At 35.0% G+C, this 13,300-nt stretch overlaps 1 protein-coding gene across 1 annotated transcript in view; it reads left to right on the top strand.

Annotated features, from left to right (window-relative positions):
* The window catches only part of LOC144435967 (tubulin-specific chaperone D-like), a 73,827-nt gene that overhangs the window by 4,873 nt on the left and 55,654 nt on the right, over window positions 1-13,300 (top strand). Inside the window, exons 4-19 of the mRNA XM_078124611.1 lie at window positions 665-811; window positions 1,645-1,700; window positions 2,284-2,366; window positions 3,472-3,521; window positions 4,179-4,224; window positions 4,908-5,040; window positions 5,542-5,687; window positions 6,588-6,648; window positions 7,307-7,381; window positions 7,934-8,028; window positions 8,353-8,412; window positions 9,386-9,540; window positions 9,890-10,005; window positions 10,617-10,697; window positions 12,082-12,155; window positions 12,566-12,683. Of these exons, the coding sequence (XP_077980737.1) occupies window positions 665-811; window positions 1,645-1,700; window positions 2,284-2,366; window positions 3,472-3,521; window positions 4,179-4,224; window positions 4,908-5,040; window positions 5,542-5,687; window positions 6,588-6,648; window positions 7,307-7,381; window positions 7,934-8,028; window positions 8,353-8,412; window positions 9,386-9,540; window positions 9,890-10,005; window positions 10,617-10,697; window positions 12,082-12,155; window positions 12,566-12,683 (1,496 nt within the window). The remainder of the gene's footprint in view (window positions 1-664; window positions 812-1,644; window positions 1,701-2,283; window positions 2,367-3,471; window positions 3,522-4,178; window positions 4,225-4,907; window positions 5,041-5,541; window positions 5,688-6,587; window positions 6,649-7,306; window positions 7,382-7,933; window positions 8,029-8,352; window positions 8,413-9,385; window positions 9,541-9,889; window positions 10,006-10,616; window positions 10,698-12,081; window positions 12,156-12,565; window positions 12,684-13,300) is intronic.

The raw sequence follows: 13,300 nt of genomic DNA, 5'->3' as shown, positions 1-13,300 counted from the left end.
GTTGTAGGTATTGGCCCACAATATCTCACGGATCTTCTACATCAATACATTCCTCGAAGACCACTTCGCTCGTCTTCTGATTCTCGTCTTCTCTGTGTTCCAAGGGTGTCAACCAAAACATTTGGTGAAAGATCCTTCTCTTACATTGGCCCTACTTCATGGAACCACCTCCCTTTTGATCTTCGCCATTCCAAATCTTTGTCAACCTTCAGACATTCTCTCAAAACTCACCTCTTCAACTGCTAATAACTGTTTTTCTTTCTCATTTTATTTAATACACATTACCTTGAATTCACATTTCCATTAACTATTTCTGTATCCACTCTTGCTCTGCGCTTCAAGCTCTTCGGAGATGAGGCGCATTACAAATCATCTTATTATTATTATTATTATTATTATTATTATTCATAGCAACCAAACGTGAGGGTGGTCAAGCTGAAAGTGTCAAATGCTTAGCAACACTATTGTTCTCAACATCATCACACATGGTCATGGCGAAAGCTTGACGACCATCATCTGTTTGACAACCATTGTTGCTAGGCATATATGCATAACTCGCGAGATCTTCAATGAGACGTAAAATCCCTTATTAGAGGTTTTTTATATTATTGCCTTAAGTAGTCACTAAACTTCAGTGATTTGATTTTGATTTGTAATTTTTCAGACATGGGAGACTCGTTACGTACTGCTATTGTGGTTATCTATAGTATGTATGATTCCATTTGATATGTCCAGACTAGACAGCCATGCAAGGACAGAAAGTGGTGAATACAGACTACCTATTATGGATAGGATATTGAACCTAGCAAAGGTAAAACATTACACACACACACTCACCAGGGTTGTTGATCTCCAATAACAGAAAGAGGAAATGATTAACCTATAGGAAAAATTACAGTTATCAAATTGTTACACCATAAAGTTGATGGCTATCAGGGAACATATGTCAAGTCCTTGTTGTTTGTAACTCAATAAATTGCAAAAAAATAAAAGTATGTCAAAAGTTTATTACTGTATGACAGTATGTACAATAACATTTGACACATTTTTCATTGTTTTGCAATTTAGTGAGTTACAAACAAGGACTTGTTGTATGTTCCTTTACATTGTATTTCCCAGTAGAAGGTAGTTTTATAAAATTAAAAATCCACTTTAAAAAATGTAGTATACTGTGACCAATGAATCAGGCACTACAAATCTGAGAGTTATTTATTTGCTGTGGCTCAAAATGCAAAATGTTATATCTGTGATTACCAGTACTGTCCACTGACTTTTGATATTTGAATATTTGTCAGAGAGTCCAAGTTATACAATTCACAAAATACTTTCTAACAGCCCAATGTATGCCAAGTCAACTTGTTACATATCATATTATGTGTATGCCTCCTGCCATTGCTTTAGGTTGAATTCACCAGTTATCGTCAATGAGAGATGCCTTATCTACATCATACATGCCAAGACATCTTATCATTCCAGTGTTGTCATGGTGATGCATTGACCTTGATATTTGAATGGACACTGTCACTGAATCTCTTGTCTTTTTCGAACCAGTCTTTTTCCGATGGTATTTAAGTTTGTTAATGATAAATTGATAATACTTTCACATAGTTTCAATTTACAAGCTGTCTTTCTTTACCCATACAGTCCTTTCTGGATGTTAGTGATAAATCCAGAGATGCAGCTGCTTATACCCTCTCTAAGTAAGTCAGCATACTCCATTTACCCTGACATTCATTCTTTACACCTATATACTTTATATGTACTTTTTAGTATACTTTTACACTTGATATGAATGCTATAAATGAGTGTAGCACATAGAGAAAGTGCTTTACTTCAGCGTTACCCGTTGTAATATGAATGCTATAAATGAGTGTAGCACATAGAGAAAGTGCTTTACTTCAGTGTTACCCGTTGTAATATGAATGCTATAAATGAGTGTAGCACATGGAGAAAGTGCTTTACTTCAGTGTTACCCGTTGTAATATGAATGCTATAAACGAGTGTAGCACATAGGGAAAGTGCTTTACTTCAGTGTTACTCATTGTAGATATACCCCAAGATACAGATAAAATACTTAACTACTTAGAAGCAGTTAATTTTAAACAGAAATTTTGAAAGAGAATTTTGATACATATACATGTATCAGTTGAACCTGAACTAGTATGTAGACACAGGAACATAAATTTTAGCACAGGTAGAGTGTTGCTGTAGTACATTGTTATTTGTGTCATTGTGACATTATATGTTACTGAATTAAAAGTGAATGTTGGTTATTTTCTGTAGATTTATGACAAGACCTGATGTTAAAACTCAAAGATTACCTGATTTCCTAGATTGGGCATTGACAGTTATGACGAAGGCTGATCGTAAGTAATTCCAGAAATTTCAATGTTGAGTACATGTATTCAAAAGTGTTGTAGGCATGCATCTTTTTGTCTGTATCAATATCTGTGTTTTGTCTCTGTCTGTAAATCTATGTGGTTGTTTCTGTCAATGATGTAATATCAAAATTACTTACAGCTAAAATGATGTAGGCTTGGTGTTTCACTCATGGGACATTATGTTTTTGACACAGAGCTAGACACATTTCAAGTCTAGACTAACAATAACAGACACAACAAACACAGCAGGATCCTTGCCCATTCAAGTTGAACACTGATAAGCATTGCTATTCTTTCACAGTGCAGTAGAAACAGGCTTCTAATGAAAACATTACGCATGTACTTGATGACTTTAATGACTGTAATTGTGTATTTTCTAACTGATAATCAACATTTCAACTTCACTACTTCTTCATCCCCACTGTGCATGGCAGCTATATAATTGTTTCTTTTGTGCTTGAAAACCAAAGTTTGTATCATTCGCTTCTTTTATTGTATATACAGATATATATATAAGATTTAGTACATCATGAAGTTTTGTAGTTTTGCACACCTGGCATCCATTCCAAACAATTTGAGTTTGTACCGTATAGATGAAGTGTTAATATGATAATACAGAATCCAATACAAGATCCTGCTACTCATGTACAAAGCTCTGAACAACACTGCTCCTGTCTATATATCTGATCTAATCAACCTGAAAGTGTCATCCAGAGTTCTCCGATCAAATGACAAAATCCTACTTCATGTACCACGGAGTAACCGGAAGACCTATGGTGATTGTGCTTTCTCGCGTACCCCCCCCCCCCCCCTCGCTTGGAACAATGGCCCTTTAGAAGTGCGCCAGTCACCCAGCCTTGATATTTTTAAGAAGCACATCAAGACTTATCTGTTTAGCAGAGCCTACTGACATCTCTGTATATATCCACACTTTTGTAAAGCGCCATTGAACATTGCTATGTAGTGGAGTTTGGCACTATATAAATCTCTTTGATTGATTGATTGATGATGCCCATATTCACATTTGTGTGCTGTTCTCCTTACCTTTTTATCATGTCAATATCTAAAAGTTAATTTTTCCATTCAACAGGTGCAACAATGCCAGGAATGATAGCGATGTCAGGAATCTTATCAACACTGGTATGTTCAGATTGAATTGTGTACTTCACTTTTCTTTCCTCGTATTCTTCTCACTTTAATATATAATATTTGGCTTTACATGAACTCTCAAAAGTAGTCAAATAGATATTTCAGTGATTATTTTTCAGTGTTAAAATCTTAACCAAGCTAAGTAGTAGTCGCAAAATTGCATTGAATTCCTACATGGAGTCTAAATTTGTGTAGACTGGATGCCAACGTGGTTTCTAACTAAACCACATCTGGTCAAAGTCTCTCAATCAGCACAAAAAGTTGTTCATCCAATCAATGAACCCCAACTGTTGTAGTGACAGTAAAAAGTGTATAAGTAGCATCCTGAGCTGACAAATATACCATATTTTGACATTGCATAACTGCCCCCAATAAACACTAACTTTATGAGGGATTGTGTTATTGGTTAGAATTTAGTGATTGATTAACAAAGACATGGTGTTAATGATTGTGTGGGTGGCTGTGGATGAATTTTAAATTGCATCTCATGCATCTCGAGACTTCTAGAGTAATGACTTTGACTATACTGTGCGTGGAGGTGTAAACAAGTTACAATACTGTATAGGAACTAGACTAAAGTCTTTGTTCAGAGCTTACAAAGGAAAGATGTAGTGAGAATAAGAGTTATGATGGTTTCAATCTTTTCAGGCATTATTATTCAAACATGGTAAAAGAGAAGATTTGGAGTCATATGGTAAGAATAACTTCTTGTCACAGCATTCCAGACTTCTTCACTATGATGGGAAAATCACCAAATTACCAATATGCTGTTTAATATCAATGTCAGTTTACATGAGTTAGTATTGGTTGCAGTATTTCAGTTTAACAATAATTACATGGCACCAATAATGAATATCTATCAGTCTTGGATTATAAAGTGTATTATACAATGCATAATATGGAATGTATACCCAGGTCATTCTACATCACGACAACACATGCCTATGTCACTGGTTCTGCTGTGTTCGAAACATTAGTCAAAACGTTCAAAATTGCCATTACTTTCCCCAATATTTCTTTGATATTACTGGTGCTAGTATGATTATGTTATTCTCCAATATTTTTCTTCATTCAGCAGGAAAATACTCATAATATAAGGGTTGTCACTACGAGTCACTAGACAAGGGCCCCTTTGGTCACTGGTATTTTCCTTGGCTGAATGAAGAAAAATATTGGGACTAACATCTAGTAATACTATAAAAGTCATTATTTTCAGAGTGATATGCAGGATAGCACAAAGTCTTCAATGTTTCATCTGTGATATAATTTTAAATCCTCCACTGGGAGTCGGATATATAACAAGATCCATTTGACTGCAATAATGATAGTAGTTTTGTATTAAACTTTGGTGTAAAGTTTCATTGATTTTTTTCACAGCCCCCGTTGTCTTAGAAAGATTGATAGCCTGTAAGCTAACAGACACTGTTAATACAGTTCTCAGAAAACTTCATATCAAACTTGTACAGCGACTTGGTTTGACCTTTCTAAAGGCACGAATAGCTTCCTGGAGGTAAGTCCATAGAATAGTGCAGTAGATATTATCAGTTGATATGGCGTCATATTAAATGGTTGAATTGTTAGAATGGCCAGTCAACCTAGCTGTAGCATTGGGGACCCTGTACATGTAGGGCTGTCTGTAATTGATTGTATGCACCACAGGGAGGTTAGGAGGTTACATTGGGCCATTGTACCAATATACATGCAGATCTATGCCAGGGGTAGGGAGTTGAAGAGGTTACATTGGGCCATTGTACCAATATACATGCAGATCTATGCCAGGGGTAGGGAGTTGAAGAGGTTACATTGGGCCATTGGTACATGCAGATCTATGCCAGGGGTAGGGAGTTGAGGAGGTTACAATGGGCCATTATACCGATATAGATCAGAGAGAGATACATTATATCTCCAAATTTTATGGGAACACTCATTTAGTGTGAAAATAGAGACAATGTGCAGAAAGCCTTTGCATAGATTGGGTTGTTTCATGCTATGTCTGTGTTTTCATATTTAGATATCAGAGAGGTAGTAGATCTCTACTGGATAACCTCAAGAAAACCAAAGACACAACACAGACAGCGACAGCGACAGCAAGTACAGATTGTGAGATGATGGATGATGAAGATTATGATGTACCAGAAGAAATTGAAGAAGTTATTGGTAACTATAGCAACCAATGTATATGTATATCTGTTGATTAGAATTATTAATTGATCTGAGTATCCTGTATACATTTGAAATTATAACAATTGACCTAATGGTGATTTTACTTCACTTTTAGTGTTGTTGGTTTCTTCTCTTTAGACGTTAACAGGGTCAGAGCCCTCTTTTTGATTTCTTCACACACCTTCATTTGATAAAATGAAAAATCATACTGAAACCATGACATTCAGTATCGAAATGCCATGGTTTCAAGAAAGCTGTCGGTCAGTAGAAGCTGTTGTATCATTTTCTAGACACTGAAAAATTTTGAAGGTGTAATTACTCATGTAATTTTAAGTGGAGCCTCCAGTTAAGATATACAGTTCCTTGCCTATTTGCCATTTTTCTATCACCTTGGGTTGTCGATGGCCAAGTGGTTAAACCACTTGCCTCTTACCACTGCGGTCGGGGTTCTAACCCATTCAGGGTTCGATTAAATTTACCATGCTGTAAGTAAGAAGACTGTTGAGTGTTGTTCAGTTTGACTCTACCGAACAACGCAGGTTTTCCCCGGGTACTCAGAATTCCTCCTGCATTAACACTGAACCAATGAGGGATGGCCCTCACTCGACTTCTTGGGAGATAAACTATCGAGTATAAATAAAGGTTATTATAGATTATGACCTTGAAGGTAAATGTCATTAATTTATCACTATACTTCCATATTATTTGACAATGATGTTGTTGGTTTCAAATAATGTGTAAGTTTATTATGATAACAGAGAACAGGATGTCTTTTCATTTGAGGTGACTGTCAAACTGGTCCTGATCAAGTACCGGGTAAGGAGCTGTGTTTTGATGTGACATATAGCTTATCTCATTTCATATATTAATTCAGCATTTCTTGTGTTCTTATAGATCAATTATTGGTTGGAGTGAAAGACAAGGATACTGTTGTTAGGTGGTCTGCTGCCAAAGGGTAAGTTTAAATATGATGACAATATTAAGTCAACTTCTTGGAAAAGCCCACTGAGGTGTGAAACTAGTCCATAAGTCAAGCTTTTTGTGTAGTTCAACTGATGTGACATTGTTAACATGTTATATATGGTGTCATATTAAAGTATCCTGGGCCTGTGAAATAAATTTGTCTTTTACATAAATTGGGAACAAACAGTACTTCCTCATACATTTCATTGCAGTATGACATGTAACTCAACAACATAAAGTGTCATTTGTAACATATTTCAGTGAAAGAATTATTCAGCAGTGTTTTCTAAATATTGTAATAATGTTTTCGAAGCATTATATAAACTTGAATGAAATGACATTTCCCTATATGTCCACTGATTCTACCTTTTCAGTGTCAGTGTCAGTGTCATCGTAAGCCTGTACTGTTTTGTTGAAATTGTTTCATTACACATATTACCGGTACTCCTCTTCCCAAGTTGTATGATGTTCCTGTGGTACATGGAGAGACAATACAGATGTTCGAAGTTTTCTGACAGTCCTGTGGTACATGGAGAGACGATACAGATGTTAGAAGTTTTCTGACAGTCCTGTGGTACATGGAGAGAGAATACAGATATATGCACTTAAAGAAAGTTATCTAACATTGTATATTTTTTCCCTCCATACAGAGTTGGTCGTATAACTGGACGTCTTCCGCAAGAGTTAGCAGATCAAGTTGTTGCATCTGTACTGGAGTTATTCAGGTGAGACTGTCAGAAACACTGTTCAGAGATCATCAGTAAACCGCTAATTTTAAACTGTGTGCAGTATTTGATACACTTTTTACTTTCAGTATAGCTTGAACATTTAAAATGCTGATGTCAGTAGGTAAATTTGAAAATGCAAAATATTTATTTCATATGAAAATGAAAGTTTTACATAGTCCTCACACTGAAGTTTGTTTAGATTTGCAATAACACTGAATAAACACACTGCTTGTCTGAGTTTAGCAATTAAATGCCAAAAACTATCAATAGTACATCAGATTTCTGTATTTGTTCATAAAGCTACTAAATATTCTACAGCATACATGCATGCACGCACACACACACACACACACACACACACACACACACACATTCGTTTCTACCTTGTACAACTGGGCAAAATGACTGAAGGTGAAGGTGACACATGCAGTGTTAGTATGACAGAAAACATACATTTGATTATAAACAATCATCCTATTGACAGTTCTTGAATTTGTTTAAATTTTCCATTAACATGTTCTTATATATATGTTTGTGTATATTATGTAGTCTAAGTGAAAGTGATGGTGCCTGGCATGGTGGTTGTCTAGCATTAGCTGAATTGGGTAGAAGAGGACTTTTACTTCCACAGAGATTACCTGAAGGTTAGTAGTCTAATTTCCCAAAAAATTAATGACAACAAACCCTCGAATTTTGAAAATGTAATTGTGTGATGTTGTAGTTGACATTTGATATGTTTAAACAGTGTCATGTCCCAAAAAGTGAAATGCCAAGCTAACTCCAATTTCGTGGTCTGAAAGGTTCAGTCGTTGGTTCTTTGTTGGTCCTCTTATGTAGCCACTCACTACACAGAAGCAACAACTGGGTCTGTCATGCCACCAATTTCCCTGCAATGAGATAGTGTAGCCATGCCTTAAAGCCATAATATATGCCAGTAAAATATTTGTGTCATCTTTGATTTCTCACAGTTGTACCAGTTGTACTGAAGGCATTGGAATATGATGAAAAGAGAGGCTTCAATAGCATTGGTAAGTCTAAGTAATAGCATTGGTAAATCAAAATGATAGCATCAGTAAGACTAAATGACAGCATTGGTAAGTCTAAATAACAGCATCAGTAAGTCTAAATGACAGTATTGGTAAGTCTAAATAATAGCATTGGTAAGTCTAAATGACAGTATTGGTAAGTCTAAATGACAGTATTGGTAAGTCTAAATAATAGCATTGGTAAGTCTAAATGACAGTATTGGTAAGTCTAAATAACAGCATTGGTAAGTCTAAATAACAGCATTGGTAAGTCTAAATAACAGCATTGGTAAGTCTAAATAACAGCATTGGTAAGTCTAAATAACAGCATTGGTGTAAAGTCTACATATACTTATTTTGACATATCTTAGAATTCAGTATCAAGCAGTATAGATCCAAATATAAAACACTTGTATGTAGATGAGAGCAATTATTATTATTTTGTATGTTGACATTCAAAATGAAGTATCATGAAAATTATGTAAACACCATCTCTCAAGATGTCAGTGTCAAGTCAAAATCAAAGCATGGTAGGGAAAGAAGGGTCTTTATTTTGTTTTCTTCTCATTGCCAAAAGTTGTTAGTATGAGGGTCAAATGCTTCTGATTTTCACAATAACTTCCCAAATACTGTCAATCCACAATATCACATTCAAATGAGTCAGCTGTCACAGATACAGCATAACTATGATAAATGAATAATTGGGATTTATTGTCTCCCTCTGGGTGCTCATGTCAGAGATGTTGCTTATGTTGTGTTGTGTTGTGTTGTGTTGTGCTGTGCTGTGCTGTGTTGTGTTGTGTTGTGCTGTGTTGTGTTGTGTTGTGTTGTGTTGTGTTGTTATGCCATGTTATGTTATGTTATGTTATGCTGTGTTATGTTATGTTACCTTATGTTACCTTATGTTATGCTGGTTTACTTTATGTTAATATCTTACCAGGAACATTTCAGTGAATGATATATTTTCATCCCCTAGGTGCTCATGTCAGAGATGGTGCTTGCTATGTGTGCTGGTCCTTTGCTAGGGCTTATGATCCTGAAATTCTAAGACCACATGTCAATGATATTGCTAATGCACTAGTCATTGCTACAGTCTTTGATAGAGAAGTTAACTGTAGGAGAGCTGCATCAGTAAGTGGTCTTATATTATTCTTGTCAGTATTCAGCATATGTTTTCTTCACAACAAATACATGTAATATTGCAGTAATGTAACATTTGCATAACAATCAAACTCATTGTCATGTTCATTGTTTTCTATTGTTTTCATGATATCCCTGTGTGAACCCTTCTATTCTATAAAGGCCTGCACAGATTCATGTAGTATGTGTCAGCAATGTTTTAGAGGAAAAATGTTGCCGAAAAGAACTATACACTGTAAAAGCTGTCTTATTAGTTTGTTCTGTAGGCAGCATTTCAGGAGTCTGTTGGTAGAAAGTTTACATAAAGTGTTAAAACTGTTGTTATTGTGTTTATTTACAGGCAGCCTTTCAGGAGAATGTTGGCAGACAAGGTACATTTCCACATGGTATAGATATTTTAACAACAGCTGATTACTTTGCTGTAGGCAGTAGGACAAATACATACCTCAATATAAGGTAACTCAAAGCTTTATCATGTTTCATAATTTTTTTCATTTTGAAAATTAACAGGTCAGTTTGCCAATCAGACAGAAAAATAGTGGAAAAAAATAGGTAACCCATTTTCACTATTTCACTTGCAATGGAACAAATGTGCAATATCCAGAAGTATGAAGACTCTTTGATTCATGAATGGCCAATCCATTTTTTTTTTTTTTTTTTTTTTTTTGGGGGGGGGGGGGGGTCAAATACAGCCTGGTTGTAGATTTATTTACAGAAGTTGAAAATCACAATGATACCCTTTTTCATAGAATGAACATTTAAGATCTCAAGTTCAACTTTACTAATTATGTGTTTGTTTTTTAAATCTTTGAAATTTCATGGAAGAAGTATAGTTGCCATTTCATGTGATCATAGTTCAACATTTGTTTGCTAATCAATGGCTTAACTTATTGCCATGGTTACTCAAAAGTGATGTCTTCACTTTGTGTGGCCTGAAAGATTCAGTTGTTGTTTCCGCTTATTTAATATGCTCACCAATAGGTGGCTAGTGAGGGGTTGCATAAGTGGACCAATGGCTAGACCTTTCATAGTATTCAATTCCTAACTCCTACTGTTTGTATTCTCAGTCTGTATATAGCCCAGTTCCCAGAGTACACTAAAGCACTAGTAGATCATTTAGCAAGGATCAAGCTCAACCATTGGGACGGGTAAGTTAAAACTCTGTTTTTCCTTTCTTTTCTCAGCTTCATTTCCTAGAGAAAGTCAGTTTTCAGATTGTCTTGTAATTGTATATAGCTGTATTAGATGTATCACAATTTGAGCCATAGAATTGCAAAAAGGACCCTCTCAGAAAACTTGCAAAGATGAGGCTATTCTGATTCTATGACTCAAATGTGGTTAAATTGATCACACCATACCTTTAATGACTATCAATCAGCACAATCAAAACTTGTACAAGACTCAAAAATATTGAACAATCAGTTGTTATGGTAATGTTAAAGACCCAATAGCTGTGTAGATAGCTTTTATACTTTTTTTGTTAATCTTAATATTGCCTGTTGAAAAAAACACCTTAAGTAAAAATGGTTCAATCCAACTTACAAGCTGAATCTCATGTCAGCTAGTCTTTGTGTACATTTGATTGATGTCCATATGTAAACAGTTGTGCATTGGGTATGGACTCAAGTGTTTGTCAACAAGTTGGGAATTTTTGGTATGTTGATGTGGTTTGATCACAACTTGATTGCACATTCTTTGAATGACAAATACAACAACATATTGAAATTTAGTAGTCAAGAAAGTGAAGAAGAATTATGAAAAACATTCAATTTGTCGCTACTTAGTTTTAAATGTTAGCTGTTGTTCATGCAGATACACTAGAGGGAAGGTCTATAGTCTGAAAAATGAAGAACTATGAAAAACTTTCAATTTGTCGCTACTTAGTTTTAAATGTTAGCTGTTGTTCATGCAGAGACACTAGAGGGAACTTCTATAGGTCAGATAATAACTACATGCATATTAAATTTATTGCCAAATTCAGTGGACAATATTTATTCTAGAAACTATACCTGTGGGATCGTTTTCTATTACTCTCTCTCTCTCCACCGTATAGTCAAATGGCTTCCTCTAGCACAATATTCTGTTCTTACCACTGACAGCTGTAGTTTAATGCTATTGGAGCGTTGATAATGTAAACATAATGATGTTATCATGTTCTCTTGTGACTTCCTTTAAGAATGGAATTTGATATTGTAGCAAATTAAATGAAGTAACTATTTACAACTAGCTGCCTGTCAGTGTGTGTGATGGATTACTACTGACATGCGCTGTTCACTCTGTCCCCAGCGGGAGATTCAGCTAGGTTTTTGGTAGTAGGAGTTTGTTGTAGAAAATGAGCCCACACATATTTCTAGACTATGAACAGTGCTTCAGTTTTAGTACAAATATGAAAGAATATACATTCCTGTTGTTGATATATGTAAAGAAATCTAACATTGAACTAGACTGTGATTAATGATTCATGTACTTGCTATATGTGGATGCCTAAAAATGTTACATTTTGTTTTTATTTTTTTCAAAATTTTCTCTCAGTACCATAAGGATACTAGCTTCTCAATGTTTGCATAAATTAACAATGAAAGCACCAGAGTACATGGCTAAAACAGGTAGGTGAAAACTTTGGTCTACTCGCTATAGGTAACATCTCAAAACTTTGGTAACAGGGAGGTAAAAATCTGGTCAAAAATTCATGTTTTTCCTGTATACGTGTAATTGCACATACCGTAATACTAGTGTGCAGAAAAATGGAAACGGACTGATTTTACCTTCCATAATATTGTTTTCAAAAGCTAAGGTCAAATTAGGAATAAAATTTTGTAGGAAAAAGTTGTCCAACAGATCTAATAAAAATAGTCCTGTAATGTAATAGTATGGGATTCAGAGATATATCTGTAGAAATTGACTGTTTGAAAAGAAAAACAATTATTTCACAATCTCGGTAAGAATATGAAATGGTTTGATAAAGTGTGTGTGTATGTATGATTAACAGAGTTTTCCTCATTTTAATCCTAACCAGTTCTTCCAGCATCAATTCCATTGGCAACCGGAATGGATTTGAATTCCAGGCATGGAAATCTGGTTGCTGCTGCTGAGATAACCCATGCTTTGTATAAACTAGCTGTTGATTCCAATAGGTGAGATAGACTATTATATGTGTTATGTTATTTGATTGAACCAACTCTTAAGTGCACAACCCTTGCATCAGTTGTCTAGAAATGCATCTGATCCAAATGTCATTTTATCAGTAGTAGACAATTTAAACTGGCTTTTAAGGTGCTGAAGGTCTCCTCCTCATCTCACTATCAAACTAACGTATATTGATAGCATCAAGTGTCTCTGATGAAGGTTCATGCCACATTCTTATCAGTTTGTTTATGTCTGGGGGAAAAAAGTTAGTCATATTGTCATATACCATATACCTGACTTTTAAAGTGACCATATGGATGAGAATTTGGTATTTATTTTGGATTTTTATTTGATAAAACAGCTTCACCATGTTTTTCTACTTGAAAAAATAATGCAAAAGAACATATACCAAGTCCATGTTCATAACTCAATACAAATGTACATTGCAAAAAGATGCACAAAGTGTAAAAAGTTTGTTATTGTACGTACAATAACAAACATTTTACACTTTGTTTAATGTTTTGCTGTTTATTGAGATGTGAACATGAACATGGACTTGGTATATGTTATTTCACATTATTTTTTCAATTAGAAAAACATGGTGAAGCACTTTTATCAAATAAAA

This window comes from Glandiceps talaboti, chromosome 5 (assembly GCF_964340395.1).
Source record: "Glandiceps talaboti chromosome 5, keGlaTala1.1, whole genome shotgun sequence".
NCBI lineage: Eukaryota > Metazoa > Hemichordata > Enteropneusta > Spengelidae > Glandiceps > Glandiceps talaboti.
The sequence above is the reverse complement of the archived record's forward strand: the minus strand, read 5'-3'. Positions and strand labels throughout refer to the sequence as shown.